Source organism: Myxocyprinus asiaticus, chromosome 42 (genome assembly GCF_019703515.2).
Source record: "Myxocyprinus asiaticus isolate MX2 ecotype Aquarium Trade chromosome 42, UBuf_Myxa_2, whole genome shotgun sequence".
Lineage (NCBI taxonomy): Eukaryota > Metazoa > Chordata > Actinopteri > Cypriniformes > Catostomidae > Myxocyprinus > Myxocyprinus asiaticus.
In genome coordinates, this window is record NC_059385.1 from 115,001 (window position 1) to 137,793 (window position 22,793).

Genomic DNA, 22,793 nt, shown 5'->3' on the forward strand with positions numbered 1-22,793 from the left:
CAAAGATTATTCACCACATTAGAGTCTTCAGAAAGGAAGTTTCAGTCACTGATGCATTATGGGATGGGCAGAGTTTACCTGAAGGAGAACAGGTGAGTGTGCTGATGTACAGAACGTCTCACTCCTTCATGAGTGACTGCATGTTGATGTTTGTGTATGTTGTAGATTTGCTAAAGCTCTCGAGCAGTTCTCTAACGCTCAACTGATGATTCAAAGACACATCACTCCTGGAAAACTCACCTGGCCAACAACTAAAACCGTAGTGGAGGAAACACAACCATCATATTTACAGGTGTGTGTGTGATTGAACAGTGCTGTGCACGGTCAGGTATTTAATGAAGATCGTTGCTCTTAAAAGAACATTGTGGATTAAATAGTTTAAATTCATCCGCCAAGAAAAGTAGTTCCACTTCAAAAGAACTATTTAGAGACTTTTACAGCTCAAATAATAAACATTCTTGTTGAAGAATTCATACAAGTGCTTTAAGAATATAAGAGCAGCTGATTTCTGCTGTGGAAGCCTCTGGAATGTGTTGCCCCATAGACTTCCATGTAAAGTGCATTAATGCAAACATGTTTATGCATGTACTGAGTGATGCATTAATATCACACAGATGCACAGAAGTTATTTCACACAGAGAATTCAAGTAGAGCTCATGGTGCTGATCTGAACTGTTTGTGTTGTGCAGGAACATCTGGAGAACTTTATAGAGATCTGTAGATTTCCCCCTAAAGCAGATGCGATCTGCCGCCATCGACACTGTCGGAGTCATTCTGTTGAAATCTACTTCAGTGATCCAGACTTTAAAGTGAGTCACATGATCAACTGTGATTCTTACATGAATCTAATGATAGACATGAAAGTTGTTGTGATTTCTGTGTCGTGATGTTTCCAGGGTTTCATACAGATGTCGTGTTGTCAGAGCTGTAAAGTGGAGTTTCACATCAGCTGCTGGAAAAAACTCAAAACTCTTTCATTCACTGATAAGAATGAAAAGGTCAGTCAGACACACGACACACTTGAGGAACTTGATCAAAGAAACGCCATTTCATTGTGTCTATCTTTTATTGCAGGATTTTCTAAAAGATTTGTGTTTTACGCCGGACTGTAAGGGTCAAATCTGTCACATTGTAATATTTGGCCCGACGGGGCTCATAAAGTGTGAGGTGAGAGGTTCACATGAAGATTTACACCGCTGTGTTTAATGTCTTTATTTGCTTGACTAAATATTCTCTTGATCTCTCAGTTTGAAACGTCTATTCCTAAAATCAGACCTAGTGGACGATTGAGAATCAAACAGAGGTGTACAAGGTGATGTTTATTTAATATGTGTAAAGCAGCATGTTTAACAGCAACTTCAGCTGAGTTTTAATCTACAGCACGTGTTGTTTCTCGCTCTGACAGTATTAAGAAGTTGAAATCTAAATCCGATCGAAAGCTTCGGAGGAAACAACAGAAGTTGGCAGCACGAGTCGCACATACAGAGATAAAGGAAGTAACACCTGCAGACGCCCCTAAAGACCAAACGACAGGTGAGGAACACATGAACATACATGATGATCTTGAGCTTTCAGACGGACGCTCGTAACACTGAATCTCTGTTCTTATCCTTCCTGCAGCGACACACACAGACTCTATTTATGAGGATCAAGTTTTACATCAAATTCATGAAAACAAAGAACTTTTTAAAGAAGAATGTGTGAATATTTCTTGCGTCGTGGAGCGGCTGCGGCCGTGGCTGGATCTGTACGAGAGTAAAGGACATGAGAGCGTGTTAAACAGCCGCAGTGATGTGCGACTCCTGACGGAGATGGTGGATCTTCTGCTGGAGTGTAAGAACCGTGTGTGTGCTCGAGTCTTTATTGAGACGCTCGGATCTTCACTTCATATCAAACACAAATTACACCATTGGGCTCAGCAGCTGGATAAAGCAGGTGTGTGTTTATGGGTAATGATCGTGATGATACTGACATTGTCCATTAATTGTGCACGCTTGATCAGTTAACAGATTTGGTAGTTCGCCCTTACCCAACAGCCTTGTCAATAGATTATAAACATTTTTATTTTGTAAAGACAGATGTTTGTCTCTGCAGTATTTTGTCATCTGCATTATATCTCTGTATCGGCTGTTGATAAAGCTCGTTTCCTGTTTGATTCACTGTGTGTGTCTCATCAGGTCTGACAGCAGCCGAGTCGTTCATCAGTCGTCATTGTTCTCATCTGGAAGAGTTGGACGTGTCGCCGCTGCTCACGTTTACACCTCTGCAGGAAACTCTAATCGAGAAGTTCGGCACTGTTCAAGAATTATTTGACGGCGGCGGTTTTACTGTAATGGAGTATTTAAGACAAGCTCCTGCTAAAGAAATGCGCCTATTTATTTGGACTCTAGAGTCGAATCGAGAGCACTATCACACCTGTCACTCCATTCTCGATCAATATTTTGAAGACGGTACGTAAGACAGTCAATCGCTGAAGATGTTTGACTGTTCAACTGTGTTTCTGTAAATGATTTTCTCTCTGTCTTTAGACGCTGTTTGTTTAGTCCTTAAAAAGACAGATGATGACAAGCACATAGTAAGAAACATTTGTGATGTCTGAGATCATAATGCTGTATCCTTGAGATTGGGTTACTATAGTAACGGTTCATGTGTTTCAGAATACAGTATTTAAGAGTAAAAACAGACATCGAAAGAAAAACAAGAAGGAATCAAAGGTGAGTTTGATGAGTGACATCACAGCAGCTCTGCAGAAACACATGCTCAGTGCTCACGTGTGTGCGTGTGTGTGTGTGTGTTTCAGTCATTTATTGTGCTGTCTGGAGTCAGAGCGGGACACTCAAGAGATGATGATGAGGAAGATGATCTGTTCTCTGAGGAAGATTCTCTGTGAGTTCAGTCACACATCACACGTGTTATTAGTGTTCATGTTGTGCAACACGTGTTATAAAGTCACACTCAACTGAATTTATGATTCTCAGGATTTTAAAAACCTTTAGATCTAAACGCTTAAACATGTATACACATTTCTTTCCTTACAAAAGTACAATTTTAATTCACTTTTGGAGTTCAGATGTATAGATTGTAGTGGATGTTGAAGGAAGAGCAGGTGTCCAGCACATTTGTGATAGTTTCTCTCTGTTGATGATTTTGTAAATTGAATGTTTCAGGATGTTTCTGAGCGGCACAGATCCGTTCAGTGTTCCCGATCACCTGCGCGGTCAGCTGGCAGAGTTTGAGCAGCAGTACGCCGGGTCATCAGCACACAGAAGCCATTATGAGAGAATTCTGGACAATAAACCCGACCCCACCAAAGAGAGTTTATATGAGTATGTACACGGTCACATGATCACATGTACTGTACAGAAATATATCATACATGTGCAGTGATGCTTGTGATGGATGATTTTGACTTAGTTTATTTGTAAAGCACATTTCAAACACGAGTGCTTCACATCATAAAGAACGAGACGTACAAGTCAAGTTCAAAAGCAATTAAGATCTTGAGTTAAAGTCAACTAAAAATAAGAAAGTAAAAGTACACTGTCATCAGTATGTGTGTGTGTGTCTTGTTCAGTTATTTTGCTCAGATTCTGGAGGAACACGGCCCTCTGTGCGCGTCTGATCCTCTGATGGTCGGCGAGTTGGAGAATTTCCCCACAGAAGCGCAGCAGAAGATCGCCAACGCTGGAGGACTGAAGCCGTTCCTGCTGGAATCTCTGCGATTCGTCATGACGGACGATCTCATTGGTCTGATGAAACACGCCGTGTCGCTGGCAGACTCTTCTGTGAATCCGTTTAACACCCGACTAGCGTCGCACCTGAATCCTTCAGCTAAAGAGTTCTGGCCGCAAATAGACGTTTTGACTGATGGTGTGTTTCAAAATAATAATGACAACAAAGACGACTCTGATCCGTTCCTGCTTCTCCCCGATCCGTACACTTGTGATGATGGTATCGCAGTAGATGCGCCGGCTCAAGCGGAAGCTCTGCAGCTGTACGAGACCGTTGGAGAACATCCGGTTCACCGCTCTGTTAGTAACCGTGAGCGTTCTGCTGGAGAAGATAAACACACAACTGAACTCACTGCTAATAAACACACTGCTGTTAGTGTGCAGGTAAGAGCTGCTCACAGATTGAAGAATATAATGATGATGATGAATGCTGTGCGTGACCTCTGACCTCTGACTGTCACGTCTTACAGGGTTTTAACAGTAAAGATGTTTCCATCAACACTGAGCCGTATATTTCCTTTGAGATAAACAATGTGAGTAACTTTAATTCTTACTGTAATCTAATAAATCAAAAAGTAGTGCATTACATTTTAGTTTCAGGAAGTAAAAAAACGAATATTGCATTATTTATTTATTTTACGTGTTAAACAGTCAACTATTAATCGTGTTTAATTCCCCAGCATTCTCATCACTCTTTAGACATATTGACAGTTGTTGTTTGTGTTGTTTCCAGGGCGACATGACACAGAAAGAAAAAGAAAACCTTCAGCTGTTAAAGAAGATTGAACAGATAAAAGATGATCATGACATCATACAGCAGACGAGAAGAGAGCAGATCACAAAACTTCAAGAGGAGATCGAGAACATCACACACCGATCACAGGTACAGTGATGTCACTGATGATGTCATGAAGTTCACATCATCATACAGCTCACACTAACAGCTGTGCTCGTGCAGATCGCCGGCGCTGAACTCGCCATGTTCCAGCACAAACTGGAGGAGGAAGTGAAGAAAGACCAGCAGGAGAAGAGAGAGAACCAGGAGACACTGAAGACACTCAAGACAGAAATCAAAGATCTGACGGATCTTCAGGACAGGTCAGATATATTATTGATCTGTTGAACATTTATTAATCGATGAGCCGTTGACTCATGTCACACGTACTGACGTCTGTCTCTGTGGATATCTTGTGTAGTCTCACTAAAGACATCCATGAGAAGAATAAAGAGTATCAGACTGAACTTGACCGTTTCCTGGACGACAGGTGAGTGTGTGTGTGTGTGTGTCAGGTGTACAGATGCATTTGTGACGCGCTGATGCATTAACATGTTGCCGTGTGTGTGCAGTAATCAGTGTGCAGCGGAGCGCATGAGTCTAGAAGATGAAATCAAGAGACACAGAGATGCGTGTGAGAGACATCACAGGAGATCCGTGATGGCGCAGGTGAGCGATTCACACGCTCTTGTGTTTCATGTATGTCTGAGCGCAGCACACACTGATGTTGTGTTCTTGTGACGTGCAGCTGTCAGTCCTGCAGAGCAGACGAGATCACGTGCTGCGTCCACTGCGCTCATGTGTGTCTGAAGGGAAGATGATTGTCAAACACCTGACGGAGGCGTCACTCAGGTACAAATACACTCAGGACGGTTTCACAGCGCACACGCAGCGGTGCGAGTTTATTTCAGCATTCACACTGCACACGTTTACCTGCTGTGGAGCTGTACATTTTTCAACTGAGCTTATTTTTGTGCTTTGAAAAACACTAGAAACACATTTATCCACACATTGTTTTGCATTATAAGCTTTTATGAAGCAACATTAAATAAAGCATTTAATTACCTATTGTTTGAAAACATGTGTCTGTCCACACGCCGTCACAAACACTGTAAATCTGGCGGTTTAGAGCTACACGTTGTGTTTTGAGTTCTGCAATAGTTTTTAATGACTCACTCCCGATAACCTTTTTATAATTTATGGCCTTTATCACTGGAAATACTCGAATGTAGTATCCCAGAAATCCTTTTATACAGTTGCACTGCTGCTTCACTTACACATGCATTGTGTTCTAATTGTGTTTGTGTTGTGTTTGTGTACTGTAGTTCTTCTGCTGTTCTGCTGTCAGTGATTCACGACTGGAAGAGATTTGTGGGTGATGCTGAAGATAAAATCAACAGAACTGAGGTGATCACACTAGTGGACAGAAAACGCAGCTGCAGTCCCTCCTTACAGCATTATGAGCCGTTTATATTATGTTACATTTACTCCATAAAAGCTTTTAATGTTGTGTAAATGCAGCCTACATCTACACAGGAATCACAATAACGGGACACACACACATGAATCAGCAGTGTAAAAATGCTGCTAACTTATACTAACATTTTGCACCATATTGCATCATAATAATTTATAGGGTTAATTGGTACAGATTTCTTGATTCATTTGGGCATATTTCAGTTATAATGTCCTTACATATAAAAGTAATTCTCTCTAGGATAATGTTGTTAATTATACAGAGGACCTTATAACTTAAAGCGATAGTTCACCTAAAAATGCATTTACTCACCCTCATGTCATCCCAGATGTGTGTGACTTTCTTTCTTCTGCAGAACACAAATGAAGATATTTAGAAGAATATTTCAGCTCTGTAGGTCCATACAATGCAACTTTGAAGCTCCAAAAAGCATATAAAGGCAGCATAAAAGTAATCCATAAGACTCCAGTGGTTTAATCCATGTCTTCTGAAGTGATATGAGAGGTGTGGGTGAGAAACGGATCAAGATTTAAGTCTTTTTTTTACTATAAATTCTCCTCCCTGCCCAGTAGGTGGCGATATGTACAAACAATGTGAAGCGGCAAAAACAAACAAAGAAACTGAAAGTGGAGATTTATAGTAAAAAAATGACTTGAATATTGATCTGTTTCTCAACCACACCTATCATATCACTTCTGAAGACATGAATTAAACCACTGGAGTCGTATAGATTTCTTTTATGATGCTTTTAAGTGATATTTGGACCTTCAAAGTTCTGGTCACCATTCACTTGCATTGTATGAACCTACAGAGCTGAAATATTCTTCTAAAAATCTTCATTTGTGTTCTGCAGAAGAAAGTCATACACATCTGGGATGACATGAGGGAGAATAAATGATGAGAGAATTTTCATTTTGGGTGAACTATTGCTTTAAAACATTGCAAAATATTACTTTTACAAATTATATAATTTTGGTCACATTTTATCTTTTCAAAAATGTACAAATTCCATCTGAAAGAAGTCTTGAAATTGCAGATATTATCTTGCATATATTGCTACATGTTAATTGTTGACATGCATAATTTTCTCTATTTTAAAGTGTTTACATTGATATGTAGAACAAGCACTGAAACAGTACTGTCTCTTTAAGAATAGGGTCAGTTCAGCGAGCGTCACACAGAAGTGTTTCGTTTATTTCATATTCGTGTTATGTGTGATTAGAATGAATGTTTCTTTTGTTTTGTAAACAGCATATTAAAGAATATTAAAAGAGACATTATTCAGTGACAGATGGATTGTGTGGATCTCGTCTTTGGACTCACACAGAACGAGTCAAACCGAACTTTTACTCTCAACACGCAGAGAAAAGATGTCGCTGCTGAACTTCTTCAATCACTGCTGAGTGAAATCTCAACCTTTACCAGCCAGTGGAGAATCACACACATTTTCAGTTGCATAGAGTGAAATTTGGTCTCATATGCGAGTGATTTACTCTCATTGTAGAGGGTTGTGCACAGAGTAACAGATCAGTCTTGGGATTTAACGATCGAGATCGAAATCTTCTTTATTAGTTCAAACAGAGACTGTGATGCATCAGAACATACATTTTTTTACTCAGCACAAATACTCCACACAGAACTGCGCTGAATACGTTTGGTTTCTTTCAGATGGAGTTTGATAAACAGATGAATGAGGTGAAGAAGGGCACGAGACTGTGTTCACTGCCGCTCATCTCTGCACCCGACATCCCCACAACACCTGCCGTACCGGTGAGAGACGCAAACCCTTTATAATGTTTATCATTTGACAAAAACACAAGCATCACATATCTGCATTTAATCCTCTGGAACACTTCTGATTTCTGCTTTTGTTTTTAAGTGATGGATGTGTAAAATTATTTCTGTGTTAATCTGCATTATGCCACACGTGCTGTTGAATCCTCCCGACGGGTCTGTGCTGCTGTCAGTGGATTATTAGTCACTTGTGATGAAGTGTTGGGGACATTTTTAATCAATCAAGTTTTCATTTTGTGCCTGTAGCTTCCTGTTCCTCCTCAGTCTGGGTCACAGTTCACACACCTGTACGTCCCGCACGGGTCACAGCAGCCGAGTGGACGCAGCACGCCGCAGCCCGTGGAGAGAACGCCTCCTGAAGAATCTGTGAGCAGAGCAGCGAGTCATCAGCGCGCTTCAGTGCCGCAGCACGTGACGGTGTACGACAGAATCCTGGAGCGACTCATCATGATGTTTCCTCATTATAACAGGTGCAGCACACACACCAATCACAGCTCACCGTTGAGTTCACACAGGACACATGATTTTATTTGTTGGTGTGATGTAAATATGTAAATCTTGCTGTTTTTTGGCACGTTTTTAAAACTGCATTTCATGTTAAAAGAAGTTTAAAAACTCAAGACTGCGTCCTGTGTGAACGGCCCCTCAGTTTGAGCAGCGCTGACATGTTTCAGTTAGACTTGGTAAAGCTGGTTAATAGTTGTTTGTTCTCTGTAGGCTGGTGTTGAATAAGTTCATTCAGGAGGTGCGTTCCACAAACAAAGGCACTCTGAACATGTTGACGTATGATGATGTCATCAACAGAGTCGCACAGCTCATCCTGGACCATCAGGAGAACACGCGTGTGCGTGAAGAACCACAACACACCCACACGGCATGTCATGTGTTCTCATGTTGTGTATGTTTTGATTGTGGAGTAATAATGTGCTTTACTGTTGCGTGCAGGAGTGCATGAATGTCATGGGAGGTGAAATGAGGGCTCAGGGTTCGACTCCGCCTCCAGCGCATGTATGGAAGAACGTGTCAGAAAAACATCGCAACACTGCGCTGGCTGTAAGAGTCTGTCATAAACACACACACACACACACACACACACACATGCCTCTAACATCTCTCTGTACACATTTAATGAATTAGTCAAAACGGTTCACAAAATTGGTCTGAATCAAAATGATATCTGTCCTGAAGCAGTTGAGAAGCATGATGTCATTCAGTTCATTCAGACTGTTGTTAATTAGTAATTGATCCATATTTCTGTGTGTGTCAGTTGAATATGGAGGATCCGTGTATCATCTGTCATGAGGAGATGAACTCTGAAGATCTGTGTGTGCTGGAGTGCCGACACAGTTTCCACAGAGAGGTTCGAACACTCACAAACGCACTCTCTCTCACACGCACGCACTCACTCTCACACGCACGCACTCACTCTCACACGCACTCACTCTCACACGCACGCACTCTCACACGCACGCACTCACTCTCACACGCACGCACTCACTCTCACACGCACGCACTCACTCTCACACGCACGCACTCACTCTCGCACTCACTCTCTCACGCACGCACTCACTCTCTCACGCTCACACTCACACGCACGCACGCACTCACTCTCACACGCACTCACTCGCTCTCACGCACGCACGCTCTCTCACACGCACGCTCTCACTCTCACACGCACGCTCTCACTCTCGCACTCACTCTCTCACGCACGCACTCACTCTCGCACTCACGCACTCACACGCACGCACTCACTCTCTCACGCACGCACTCACTCTCACGCACGCACGCACTCACTCTCACACGCTCTCACTCTCACACGCACGCACTCTCTCACGCACGCACTCACTCACTCTCTCACGCACGCACTCACTCACTCTCTCACGCACGCACTCACACGCACGCACTCGCTCTCACACGCACGCACTCGCTCTCACACGCACTCACTCGCTCTCACGCACGCACTCACTCGCTCTCACGCACGCACGCTCTCACTCTCACACGCACGCTCTCACTCTCACACGCACGCTCACTCACACGCACGCACTCACTCTCTCACGCACGCTCTCATGCACGCACTCACTCACGCACGCACTCACTCTCTCACGCACGCTCTCACGCACGCACTCACTCGCACGCGCACTCACTCACGCACTCACTCGCACGCGCACTCACTCACGCACGCACTCACTCGCACGCGCTCTCTCTCATGCACTCACTCTCGCACGCGCTCTCTCGCGCGCACGCACGCGCTCTCTCTCGCGCGCACGCACGCGCTCTCTCTCGCGCGCACGCACTCGCACACATGCGTACGCACGCACTCGCACACATGCACACACTCAAGCGCACACACATGCACACACTCACAAGCGCTCTCGCACGCACACAAGCGCTCTCGCACGCACACAAGCGTGCACACACTCACAAGCGCACACGCAGTTTTCTAATCAGTTTAATTGTGTTAAGTTGATAGTGTGTGTTTGTGTGTTCAGTGTATAAAGTCATGGCTGAAGGAGCAGAGTACATGTCCCACCTGTCGAGAACACACACTCTTACCTGAGGATTTCCCGATGCTGCCGGGACGACATCGCAAGAGTCACACGCATGCGGCCGCATTTAACTGAAGAAAACACGCTGTCATTCTTTGCCTGCAGCTTTTGCTAAACTGTCACTTTAAATCTTTACAGTCACACTGGACCAAATATATATTATTAATCATCATATATCAATCATTTAAATCTGGATTCTAGTCAAACCTTCAGAAACTCATATTCATTATAACATTGCAGATATATTCAGTGTTTCGACACGTGTTGTGGGGAATGTAACAGGCCAATCAACAGTGTCTGATTTAGTGTATTTTATTTCTGTTCCTGATTCACTGTAATAAACTTCTTTCACTTGAATTTCCTCAAAAGGAGAATGATTTTACTGCTCTGCTTTTACCTTCTGTTGCCTTTTATCTTTATTTTACTTCATTAAAACATTTAAAGAACATGTTCTGCTGTATAAATCTCTTTTACACAATATTATACACTATATGAGATCAAAATGTTGTTTCATAGTTTTCTTAAACTGCAAATTCTCTTCTGAGCATCAAAGATTTTACTACATTATTAGAATCCAGAGATGTTGATTCACAAACTGTTCAATCTTGACAGACGAGATCCACGAATGATCCAAACGTTCATCACTTCTGCGGTGTTCAACAGTCACTCACAGGGTCAAAAGAGTCTTTTAAAGATAAAGAAACTTTTCACTCATAATAACAAAAGGGTTTGATTCTTGAATGGATCCGGAATCAACATGTGAAGTGTCTGAACTCAAACTCGGACCAACTTCAGTGGGAAGTTTTCTGTGATCAAATGATCGTCATGAAGAACAATCACAACATTCACCTCAAATTCTAGAAGGAGAAATGAAATCCATCAGTAAATGGTACTAATAGACAACATAATTATAGTGTAGAATCATACTGAAGATAAATATCAGAACACAAACATCAATCTAGTGTTGAATATTACAGGAAGATGACTTTCTTACCGACTTTGAAGTTGGTGGTTTCTAGAGTCGGGCAGGTGAAGAGTCGAGGAAACACCATGTAAATGGGGATGGACAGACCGTGACAAACATCTCCTTCTGCGATCTGAATGTTCTGGATCTCTGTGGCGTCTCTGGCGTATCCCTCTGCACAGCCTGAACACAGCAACGTTCATGTGATATAAACAATATTTTCTCTCAAGAATCAAATAACTTCTGAACTAGTTAGCGGTGAACACATGGGGGCGCTGCTGCAAAACTGAAACACAACCATCATCTGCACAATGGAAGAGAATCTGTCATGAGAAAAACCTCGTGTGTGTGTGTGTGTCTCACCGCAGGTCTCGACTCTGACCAGCTGCAGCTCAATGCTCTTGATGGCGACCTCTGAACTCTCCACCACCAGCTCACCGGTCAGAGGTCGCGTGATCACACAGCTGGTGGCGTCCAGGTGACCCCGGATCATGAACTTTGGCAACGAGCTTCTCTGTAAGACAGATGAAGACACATGAGACGAGATGAGATGAGATGAGACAACAGTGAGCTCTGGGCTACTCGTACCTCTCTGACGTTCTGCAGAGTTTCTGGTGTGATGGTGAAATCAACTGGACTCGGCTGCAACTTTGACTTCAGTGACTGTAAACACATGTTTGATTTTATTAGTGAGAGTCTCTAAAACATCTGAGCGGATTCTGCTGGATCTAGAATTCAAAAGATATATACTGTGAATACATATTGTATATATAAGATTGTAAATAAGGGATGTAGTAAACGCTCTAACCTGACAATGCACCATAAATTCACAGGTTTTGCTCAAGTCTTTGGCGAGCAGCGAGCGGCGCATGTCACAGCGGAGTGTGTACTAAACAAAACACACAAACAAACACTTACACATCTTGTTACTTTCAACAGTTAAAAATAAAACATTTGATGACATCAAAGAACTAAATATAAACATTATATAACACAGAGACATGGAACACTAATGTTTATTTTTTCTTTATACCGTGGTCTGTTCGAATACTTGATTCTGATTGGCTGGAATGTGTGCATTAAAACTGTTAAATGTAGGTAGTTCCAGTTATTTGTTAATCACTGTTCTATTTGAATGTGCCTACTCTGCTGTCCTCCATAATAAAACGATTAGAATTATAATATGATATAAACATCATCTAATTTTGCACACACCCGCTAGAGGGCGCCGCTTGATCACACATCGCTGAACGAAGACGGTTTTAAAAAACTTTTGCGTTTTAGTAATCGTGCAAGTCCGACGTCTCGGAGGTCCAAGTCTGCAGGTTTAAAGTGTTTTGGATGGTTTTCCCCTCATCATTTAAGTGCCACTTTTACTGCTGTATCTGTAACAGAGTAACGTATGTCTGCAATGCTGGTTTTTCCTCAAATGTGAAAATGACAAAGAATAGAAATGAAATATTACATGTTTTGAGGAGTGCCAAACACTTCTACATTATGTGGCTGCTTTTATTATTTCAGCATTTAAATTCACAGTTTTTCAGTGTTTGGTCTCCAAAAAACTCATGTCCATTTTTTCCATCTATTCGTACAGCTTTTTAATGAATTCACTGGAATAAATGTGATATTATCGCTCTACTTTATCTCCTGTAGATAAGGCTCACCATTATTTTTATTTCTTCCAGGCAAAAATTGCAATGCAAAATCAATGACAGCTAATCATTTCTGGCAAGTGACCATGATATAAGCGGGATAATCCACAGCTAGGTGTGCGTTAAACGATTTGAATGCGCTTCACGTAAGGTTGGGTGATATGGCAAAAACATAAAATCTCTATTTTGATCAATATTTTGATGGTTAGAGAAATCCAAGTTCTTTTCATTATAGGAAACAAGAAAAATGTACAAATGCACCACAGGGGGAAGTTGTCAACAGAGTGTAAATGTAAAATAAATTAAAATCTAATAAACCCAGATGCTCAGAAGTAATATAATAAGAAAACTGTATAATAATTCTGTGACGAGGAGGGCGGGGCCGGGCCGTGACTACGCATGCCCCGCCCTCAATCGGGCTAATCAGCCGAGGAGAGGGATAAGGGCGAGCTGGATGCAGCAGTTCAGGAGAGAGGGAGCCACACGCAGCTGCCGTGTGCGTGTTTCTGTCTTTTGTTTAAATTAAATATTACTTTGAATGTTCAGCCGGTTCCCGCCTCCTCTAGAAAGTCAATTTCTATAAATTATCAAGTTTCCTCATTGTATATAAAACAATGTGTGTATATTCATAAACCCCTGCAGATAAAGACACGCCCTCTAGTGGTTCACACTGAGCAGAGCAGCAATATGAAGTAATTTATCATTACAATTCAACTAGCAAAGTTTGTCAAAATGATCGCTTGCCAAATGTTGTCTATAGATGCAGTACACTAGAAACACATCACAGAATAAAGCAATAATTAATGATCTATCTGAATCATCATGGCAAAAAGAGCGGTGGATGTTTGATTCTCCCATATATATTCTCTGCATGATTTGAAATGAAGCGCCCATAACTGTCATGTACATAACGCTTTATTATGGGTAAAAAGAAAAGGAGACTGTTCATCAACATGTGCACGCCGAGGCTAGTTATGATCTTAAGCTGGTGTATACCTGTATGATGGACGAAGCCGAGCTACAATCACACTGTGTACAGTCGTACTGGGAAACTGTGTTAAAACGCAAATTCGAATTAATCTGAAAAACCGCCCAGCCCTAGATTCGCGTTGGGTGGTTCTTCGCCTCCACGTTGTGCATTAAATTCATTTAACACACACCTAGCTGTGGATTATCCCTTACATGACTGATCAACTGACAGTATAGGTTACATCCACTGTTACCTGTATGTTGACAAAAACCCCGTGGTAAGTCTCATATAAGAGTTTGTTGCCCTTCGCCTGCAGAGGAAACTCAAATGGGATCTCAGTTCGGCCTGCAGGAACTTTCCCAGCTTTTACCACCTCAATCACACTCGACACCAGCTGAATGGGCTGCAAGACAGACAGACAGACAGACAGACGGACAGCAAGTCAGATAGATGGACAGACAGTCGGACATACAGTCAGATAGACAGACAGGCAGACAGTAAGTCAGACAGACAGACAGATGAACAGTAAGTCAGATAGATGGACAGACAGTCAGACATACAGTCAGTTAGACAGACAGATAGACAGACAGGCAGACAGTAAGTCAGACAGACAGACAGATGAACAGTAAGTCAGATAGATGGACAGACAGTCAGACATACAGTCAGTTAGACAGACAGATAGACAGACAGGCAGACAGTAAGTCAGACAGACAGACAGATGAACAGTAAGTCAGATAGATGGACAGACAGTCAGACATACAGTCAGTTAGACAGACAGATAGACAGTAAGTCAGACAGACAGACAGATGAACAGTAAGTCAGATAGATGGACAGACAGTCGGACATACAGTCAGTCACACAGACAGTTAGACAGACAGGCAGATAGTAAGTCAGACGGACAGGCAGTTAGACACATAGACGGACAGACAGAAAGTCCAGACAGGCAGACGGACAGTCAGACAGAGGAACACACAGCTACACAGACAGGCAAATGGACGGACAGTCAGACAGTCAGTCAAAAGACGGAATGTCAGACGGACAAAAAGTGTGTGCATGTGTGTGGTGTGTTATGTAGTGTGTGTGTGAGTGTGTCTGTGTGACAGTGTATGAGTGTGTGTGTGTGAGTGAGTGTGCAGTGTGTGAGACAGTGTGTCTGTGTGACAGTGTATGAGTGTGTGTGTGTGTTGTGTGTGACTGTGTGACAGTGTGAGTGAGTGAGTGTGTGTGTGTGTGTGACGGTGTGTGAGTGAGAGTGAGTGTGTGTCTGTGTGAGTGAGTGTGTCTGTGTGACTGTGTATGAGTGAGTGTGTGTGACAGTGTGTGTGTGTGTGTGTGTGTGAGTGAGTGTGCAGTGTGTGCTGTGTGACAGTGTATGAGTGTGTGAGTGAGTGTGTCTGTGTGACAGTGTATGAGTGTGTGTGTTGTGAGTGAGTGAGTGAGTGTGTGTGTGTGTGACAGTGTGTGAGTGAGAGTGAGTGTGTGTGACAGTGTATGAGTGTGTATGAGTGAGTGTGTGAGTATGTGTGTGTGTGTTGTCTGTGTGACAGTGTATGTGTGAAATATGTGTGTGAGTGAGTGTGTCTGTGAGTGAGCAGTGTCTGTGTGAGCATGTGTATGTGTGTGTGTGTGTGTGTGTGTGTGTGTGTGTGTGTGTGTTTGTTCTTGCCTTGACAGAGTTGTAAAACGCCTCGAACACACCGACACTCTTTGAACTGAGCTGCAGGTTCACGAGTCCCTCCATACTGAGAGAAACACCTTGATGCTGCAGCGGGTCTTTACTGCAGATCACCACAACACCACACAACAACTCCTGAAACACACACATCATTAACACACACTACTGCACGAACACTCATTCAACTACTCCACTGGAATTCTTACAGGTGTGACAATTCACGAGACGTTTTGCAGTTTAGACACTTCACTATTCTGCTCCACACAATAAGAGTTGACTAACACAGTTCAAAGTAAACTCAATGAAATGAATCTCACTCTCTCACCCCCTCATGATAAACTTTATTCGCTCGTTTCAGTCGGATATCCAGAGAAACGCTCATCTTCACGGTCACACTCACTTCCTGTATCCGTGTCATATGATCACTGACGTCATCCGGAGGGGCGTGTTTAACGAGAGGGGGAGGAGTCAAATAGATAAACAAAGAGCTCTTAAATAAATAAAACAATCTATTCCCCAATGTCTGCTTTCATAAGTTCTGTTTCATTTTTTAAACAAATTTAAATAATAAGACTGTACTATATCATCATGTCTCTGTTGCTACGGTTGTTATATGTTCACACACATGACATGTTTATGTTTATTGACATGTTTAATGTCGCGCACATTCCTTCGCCCTTTGCAACGTAAACTTGATTGATAGCTTCCTTTTTTTATTTTTATTTGTATTTATTTTTTATTAATGCTTGAACAACAATAACATAAGAACATTGCCAAGAGAATACATACAAATACACAAACGCAAAATAAAACGATACATCATTTCTACATAATTGACACACACATCCACACACATCTTACAACAAATTGAGAATAGTTACAATTAAAAATAAAAATAAATAATAATAATAATAATAATTAAAAGTTATATAAAAATGATAACCAAAACATAAGTTGCTAAACGACATGACAAGGACACAGACACTACAGCTGTATTAATACAATAACATACAGACATTAATACACTAGGAAAGCTTCTAAATACATGGATTTTTCTTTAAATATTTCTTCATAATATTTAAGGAATCGTAGGGTTTTGTTTTGTTTTTTAATTTTTTTATTCTTTATATAATAAAGAGATTTAAGAAGTGAGTTTAATTCAATTTCAAAGTGGGGATAGGATGGATTTGCAAAATGTATGCTTATGAATGAAGAATTTGCCATATAAAATAAAAAAATTAACAATATACTCCAGGGGTCTAATTTTATTATCATTATAATAAAAAATAATGTCTTTTAAACTGAAAGTGTGTGTAATATTGGTAGAATCAAATATGTGAGAACCTAGGTTAGACCAAAATTGTTTTGTGATTGGCAGCTTCCATGTCAACTCTGAAAACGGCTCCTGCGTCATGAGGTCATCCGGGAACTTCAGCGTGTGATTGACAGTCGTCATGGAAACGTTCTCACTCGGCCTCCATTTTGTTCCTGACTTTTTTCTTCCTTCAAACTACCGATGAGCGTCTCGCGCGATACCGCCGCGCTCCGGGACGACGCGGGACTGCTGCGCTGCGGAGCGCGCCGACGCTCATCGAGACGCGCTGCTGTGCATTTCTCCACCCGAGGAGCGACACTTTCAAACGGACACGGTTCGGAAAGGGATTCGTGAGGAGCGATCTTGGATTTATCGCTGATTTTCTTCAGGATTTGTAATTGGTCTCGTCAGAAAGAGGCGCGCGCGACACGGTGAGTGATGACGCTCGCGCTGCGGCTAACGGTTAGCTGCTTACACCGAACCGACACTCTCCGGACACTCGGAACCGACCGAACCGCTTGTTTCGGACTTGATTTGAGCTGTTGTGGAGTTTATGAGACGGTGAGCGGCTGTAACGCGAGTGTTTGTTCGGTTATACCGTTCACAGGCCCGCGCTGCTCATGTTCAGTTGTCTTCATCGCTCAATATGAATAATTTCACACATGATTCATTCATTTAGTTCTCAACAGCATCAGTTATTATTGATTAACCGTGTAACTGTCAGTCAGTGCTGGTTACTGCTCATCATTAGTGTTCAGTTAGCAGGTTAGGCTAATGGCAGCTAGTGTTTGACAGCTTTGATTCAGTTCATGTGAAACTGATTCACAGATCAAACAGAGAACATACACTCGACACACTGAGCACATATAACACATGTGTAATGCACAGGGTAAACTTGTTGGAGTGTGTGGGTGCTAACAACCTTGAGTAGTGTCAGCTCAATATATTAACTATTAACCTGCAGACGAGTCAAACTAACTCAAGTTACTGTCATGATGAGCTCTTTATCATACAACACATACACTTAAATGTGTGTCATGGTTATTGAAGCTAAATGAGGCTGGTAATTACGTTAGTAAAACTGTAAGGTGTATCTAGTGAGGTTATGGTTAGGTTAGGGTTTGGTTAGGTTTAGCACATCAGAGTTAGTATTTGAGGTTATTGTTTGGTTAGGTTTAGCACATCAGAGTTAGTATGTGTGGTTAGGTTAGGTTTAGCACATCAGAGTTAGTATGTGAGATTATGGTTATGGTTAGGTTTTGTACATCATAGTATGTGAGATTATGGTTATGGTTGGGTTTTGCACATCATAGTTAGTATGTGAGGTTATGGTTAGGTTAGGGTTTGGTTAGGTTTAGCACATCAGAGTTAGTATTTGAGGTTATTGTTTGGTTAGGTTTAGCACATCAGAGTTAGTATGTGAGATTATGGTTATGGTTAGGTTTTGTACATCATAGTATGTGAGATTATGGTTATGGTTGGGTTTTGCACATCATAGTTAGTATGTGAGGTTATGGTTAGGTTAGGGTTTGGTTAGGTTTAGCACATCAGAGTTAGTATGTGAGGTTATGGTTAGGTTAGGTTTAGCGCATCAGAGTTAGTATTTGAGGTTATGATTTGATTAGGTTTAGGACATCAGAGTTAGTTTGTGAGGTTATGGTCAGGTTAGGGTTTGTTTAGGTTTAGCACATCAGAGTTAGTATGTGAGGTTATGGTTAGGGTTTGGTTAGGTTTAGCACATCAGAGTTAGTATGTGTGGTTATGGTTAGGTTAAAATTTGGTTAGGTTTAGCACATCAGAGTTAGTATGTGAGGTTATGGTTATGGTTAGGTTTTGTACATCATAGTATGTGAGATTATGGTTATGGTTGGGTTTTGCACATCATAGTTAGTATGTGAGGTTATGGTTAGGTTAGGGTTTGGTTAGGTTTAGCACATCAGAGTTAGTATGTGAGGTTATGGTTAGGTTTAGCACATCAGAGTTAGTATGTGAGGTTGTGGTTTGGTTAGGTTTAGCACATCAGAGTTAGTATTTGAGGTTGTGGTTTGGTTAGGTTTAGCACATCAGAGTTAGTATGTGAGGTTGTGGTTTGGTTAGGTTTAGCACATCAGAGTTAGTATTTGAGGTTATGGTTTGATTAGGTTTAGCACATCAGAGTTAGTTTGTGAGGTTATGGTTTGTTTAGGTTAGGTTTAGCACATCAGAGTTAGTATGTGAGTTTCTAGTTAGGTTTAGCACATCAGAGTTAGTATGTGAGGTTATGGTTTGATTAGGTTTAGCACATCAGAGTTAGTTTGTGAGGTTATGGTTAGGTTTAGCACATCATAGTTAGTATGTGATGTTATGGTTTGGTTAGGGTTTGTTTTGGTTTAGCACATCAGAGTTAGTATGTGAGGTTATGGTTAGGTTTAGCACATCAGAGTTAGTATGTGAGGTTATGGTTTGATTAGGTTTAGCACATCAGAGTTAGTTTGTGAGGTTATGGTTAGGTTTAGCACATCAGAGTTAGTATGTGAGGTTCTGGTTAGGTTTAGCACATCAGAGTTAGTATGTGATGTTATGGTTTGGTTAGGTTTAGCACATCAGAGTTAGTATGTGATGTTATGGTTTGATTAGGTTTAGCACATCAGAGTTAGTATGTGAGGTTAGGTTAGGTTTAGCACATCAGAGTTAGTATGTGAGGTTATGGTTAGGTTTAGCACATCAGAGTTAGTATGCGAGGTTATGGTTTGGTTAGGTTTAGCACATCAGATTTAGTATGTGAGGTTTTGATTAGGTTTAGCACATCAGAGTTAGTTTGTGAGGTTATGGTTAGGTTTAGCACATCGGAGTTAGTATGTCAGGTTATGGTTAGGTTTAGCACATCATAGTTAGTATGTGATGTTATGGTTTGGTTAGGGTTTGTTTTGGTTTAGCCCATCAGATTTAGTATTTGTGGTTATGGTTAGGTTTAGCACATCAGAGTTAGTATGTGAGATGGTTAGGTTTGGTTTAGCACATCAGAGTTAGTATGTGAGGTTATGGTTAGGTTTGGTTTAGCACATCAGAGTTAGTATGTGAAGTTATGGTTAGGGTTTGGTTAGGTTTAGCACATCAGAGTTAGTATGTGTGGTTAGGTTAGGGTTTGGTTAGGTTCAGCACATCAGAGTTAGTATGTGAGGTTTGGTTAGGGTTTGGTTAGCTTTAACACATCAGAGTTAGTATGTGTGGTTATTGTTTTGTTAGGTTTAGCACATCAGAGTTAGTATGTGAGGTTAGGTTAGGTTTAGCACATCAGAGTTAGTATGTGTGGTTATGGTTAGGTTAAAATTTGGTTAGGTTTAGCACATCAGAGTTAGTTTGTGAGGTTATGGTTAGGTTTAGCACATCAGAGTTAGTATGCGATGTTATGGTTTGGTTAGGGTTTGTTTTGGTTTAGCACATCAGAGTTAGTATGTTAGGTTATGGTTAGGTTTAGCACATCAGAGTTAGTATGTGAGATGGTTAGGTTTGGTTTAGCACATCAGAGTTAGTATGTGAGGTTATGGTTAGGTTTAGCACATCAGAGTTAGTTTGTGAGGTTATGGTTAGGTTTAACACATCAAAGTTAGTATGTGAGGTTTTGGTAGGTTAGGGTTTGGTTAGGTTTAGCACATCAGAGTTAGTATTTGTGGTTATGGTTAGGTTTAGCACATCAGAGTTAGTATGTGAGATGGTTAGGTTTGGTTTAGCACATCAGAGTTAGTATGTGAGGTTATGTTTAGGTTTATCACATCATAGTTGGTATGTAAGGTTAGGTTAGGTTTAGCACATCAGAGTTAGTATGTGAGATTATGGTTAGGTTAGGTTTAGCACATCAGAGTTAGTATGTGAGGTTATGAGAGTTAGTATGTGTGGTTAGGTTAGGGTTTGGTTAGGTTCAGCACATCAGAGTTAGTATGTGAGGTTTGGTTAGGGTTTGGTTAGCTTTAACACATCAGAGTTAGTATGTGTGGTTATTGTTTTGTTAGGTTTAGCACATCAGAGTTAGTATGTGAGGTTAGGTTAGGTTTAGCACATCAGAGTTAGTATGTGTGGTTATGGTTAGGTTAAAATTTGGTTAGGTTTAGCACATCAGAGTTAGTATGTGAGGTTATGGTTTGGTTAGGTTTAGCACATCAGAGTTAGTATGTGAGATTATGGTTTGGTTAGGTTTAGCACATCAGAGTTAGTATGTGTGGTTAGGTTAGGGTTTGGTTAGGTTCAGCACATCAGAGTTAGTATGTGAGGTTTGGTTAGGGTTTGGTTAGCTTTAACACATCAGAGTTATTTTGTGGGTTAAAGTTTGGTTAGGTTTAGCACGTCAGAGTTAGTATGTGAGGTTATGGTTAGGTAAGGTTTGGTTAGGTTTAGGACATCAGAGTTAGTATATGAGGTTATGGTTGGGTTAGTTTAGGTTTAGGACATCAGAGTTAGTATGTGAGGTTAGGTTAGGGTTTGGTTAGGTTTAGGACATCAGAGTTAGTATGTGAGGTTATGGTCAGGTTAGGATTTGGTTAGGTTTAGGATATCAGAGTTAGTATGTGAGGTTATGGTTAGGTTAGGGTTAGGTTAGGTTTAGCACATCAGAGTTGGTATTTGTGGTTATGGTTGGGTTTGGTTAGGTTTAGGGCATCAGAGTTAGTATTCGAGGTTATGGTTAGGTTTGGTTAGGTTTAGCACATCAGAGTTAGTATGTGAGGTTATGGTTAGGGTTTGGTTAGGTTTAGCAGATCAGAGTTAGTATGTGAGATTATGGTTTGGTTAGGTTTAGCACATCGGAGTTAATATGTGTGGTTAGGTTAGGGTTTGGTTAGGTTCAGCACATCAGAGTTAGTATGTGAGATTATGGTTTGGTTAGGTTTAGCACATCAGAGTTAGTATGTGTGGGTAGGTTAGGGTTTGGTTAGTTTCAGCACATCAGAGTTAGTATGTGTGGTTAGGTTAGGGTTTGGTTGGCTTTAACACATCAGAGTTAGTATGTGAGGTTATGGTTGTGTTAGGTTTAGCACATCAGAGTTAGTATGTGAGGTTATGGTTTGTTTAGGTTTAGCACATCAGAGTTAGTATGTGTGGTTAGGTTTGGTTAGGTTTAGGACATCAGAGTTAGTATGTGAGGTTAGGTTAGGGTTTGGTTAGGTTTAGCACGTCAGAGTTAGTATGTGAGGTTATGGTTGTGTTAGGTTAGGTTTAGGTCATCAGAGTTAGTATGTGTGGTTAGGTTAGGGTTTGGTTAGCTTTAACACATCGGAGTTATTTTGTGGGTTAAAGTTTGGTTAGGTTTAGCACGTCAGAGTTAGTATGTGAGGTTATGGTTAGGTAAGGTTTGGTTAGGTTTAGGACATCAGAGTTAGTATGTGAGGTTATGGTTATGTTAGGGTTTGGTTAGGTTTAGCACATCGGAGTTAGTATGTGAGGTTATGGTTAGGTTTGGTTAGGTTTAGGACATCAGAGTTAGTATGTGAGGTTATGGTCAGTTTTGGGTTTGGTTAGGTTTAGGACATCAGAGTTAGTATGTGAGGTTATGGTTATGTTAGGGTTTGGTTAGGTTTAGCACATCAGAGTTAGTATGTGAGGTTATGGTTAGGTTTGGTTAGGTTTAGGACATCAGAGTTAGTATGTGAGGTTATGGTTAGGTTAGGGTTTGGTTAGGTTTAGGACATCAGAGTTAGTATGTGAGGTTATGGTTAGGTTAGGGTTTGGTTAGGTTTAGGACATCAGAGTTAGTATGTGAGGTTAGGTTAGGGTTTGGTTAGGTTTAGCACATCAGAGTTAGTATTTGTGGTTATGGTTGGGTTTGGTTAGGTTTAGCACATCAGAGTTAGTTTGTGAGGTTATGGTTAGGTTTAGCACATCAGAGTTAGTTTGTGAGGTTATGGTTAGGTTTAGCACATCAG

The 22,793-nt window shown here is 41.2% G+C and overlaps 2 protein-coding genes across 2 annotated transcripts in view; one reads left to right on the plus strand and one right to left on the minus strand.

Moving 5' to 3' along the window:
- Positions 1–10,771, plus strand: part of ttc3 (tetratricopeptide repeat domain 3) — a 28,834-nt gene extending 18,063 nt beyond the window's left edge. Inside the window, exons 20-46 of the mRNA XM_051683636.1 lie at positions 1–92; positions 166–292; positions 690–809; positions 897–998; positions 1,075–1,167; positions 1,248–1,312; positions 1,406–1,533; positions 1,621–1,935; positions 2,178–2,450; positions 2,529–2,575; positions 2,658–2,714; positions 2,801–2,886; positions 3,168–3,326; positions 3,575–4,115; positions 4,202–4,264; positions 4,465–4,614; positions 4,690–4,829; positions 4,928–4,996; positions 5,079–5,175; positions 5,255–5,358; positions 5,832–5,913; positions 7,652–7,753; positions 8,024–8,247; positions 8,495–8,621; positions 8,723–8,830; positions 9,045–9,137; positions 10,267–10,771. The exon at positions 1–92 is cut by the window's left edge and continues 15 nt beyond it. Coding sequence (XP_051539596.1) covers positions 1–92; positions 166–292; positions 690–809; positions 897–998; positions 1,075–1,167; positions 1,248–1,312; positions 1,406–1,533; positions 1,621–1,935; positions 2,178–2,450; positions 2,529–2,575; positions 2,658–2,714; positions 2,801–2,886; positions 3,168–3,326; positions 3,575–4,115; positions 4,202–4,264; positions 4,465–4,614; positions 4,690–4,829; positions 4,928–4,996; positions 5,079–5,175; positions 5,255–5,358; positions 5,832–5,913; positions 7,652–7,753; positions 8,024–8,247; positions 8,495–8,621; positions 8,723–8,830; positions 9,045–9,137; positions 10,267–10,398 — 3,696 coding nt within the window. The 3' untranslated portion in view covers positions 10,399–10,771. The remainder of the gene's footprint in view (positions 93–165; positions 293–689; positions 810–896; positions 999–1,074; positions 1,168–1,247; positions 1,313–1,405; positions 1,534–1,620; positions 1,936–2,177; positions 2,451–2,528; positions 2,576–2,657; positions 2,715–2,800; positions 2,887–3,167; positions 3,327–3,574; positions 4,116–4,201; positions 4,265–4,464; positions 4,615–4,689; positions 4,830–4,927; positions 4,997–5,078; positions 5,176–5,254; positions 5,359–5,831; positions 5,914–7,651; positions 7,754–8,023; positions 8,248–8,494; positions 8,622–8,722; positions 8,831–9,044; positions 9,138–10,266) is intronic.
- Positions 10,772–10,910: 139 nt separating this feature from the next.
- On the minus strand, positions 10,911–16,009 carry vps26c (VPS26 endosomal protein sorting factor C). Its single transcript, XM_051683638.1, has 8 exons — positions 15,910–16,009; positions 15,576–15,719; positions 14,163–14,312; positions 12,096–12,176; positions 11,876–11,950; positions 11,651–11,801; positions 11,318–11,470; positions 10,911–11,180 (listed from the first exon to the last, which is right to left on the minus strand). The coding sequence occupies exons 1-8, from the start codon at positions 16,000–16,002 to the stop codon at positions 11,098–11,100; spliced, it is 930 nt and encodes a 309-aa protein (XP_051539598.1). The 5' UTR covers positions 16,003–16,009; the 3' UTR covers positions 10,911–11,097.
- Between the last annotated feature and the right edge of the window lie 6,784 nt (positions 16,010–22,793).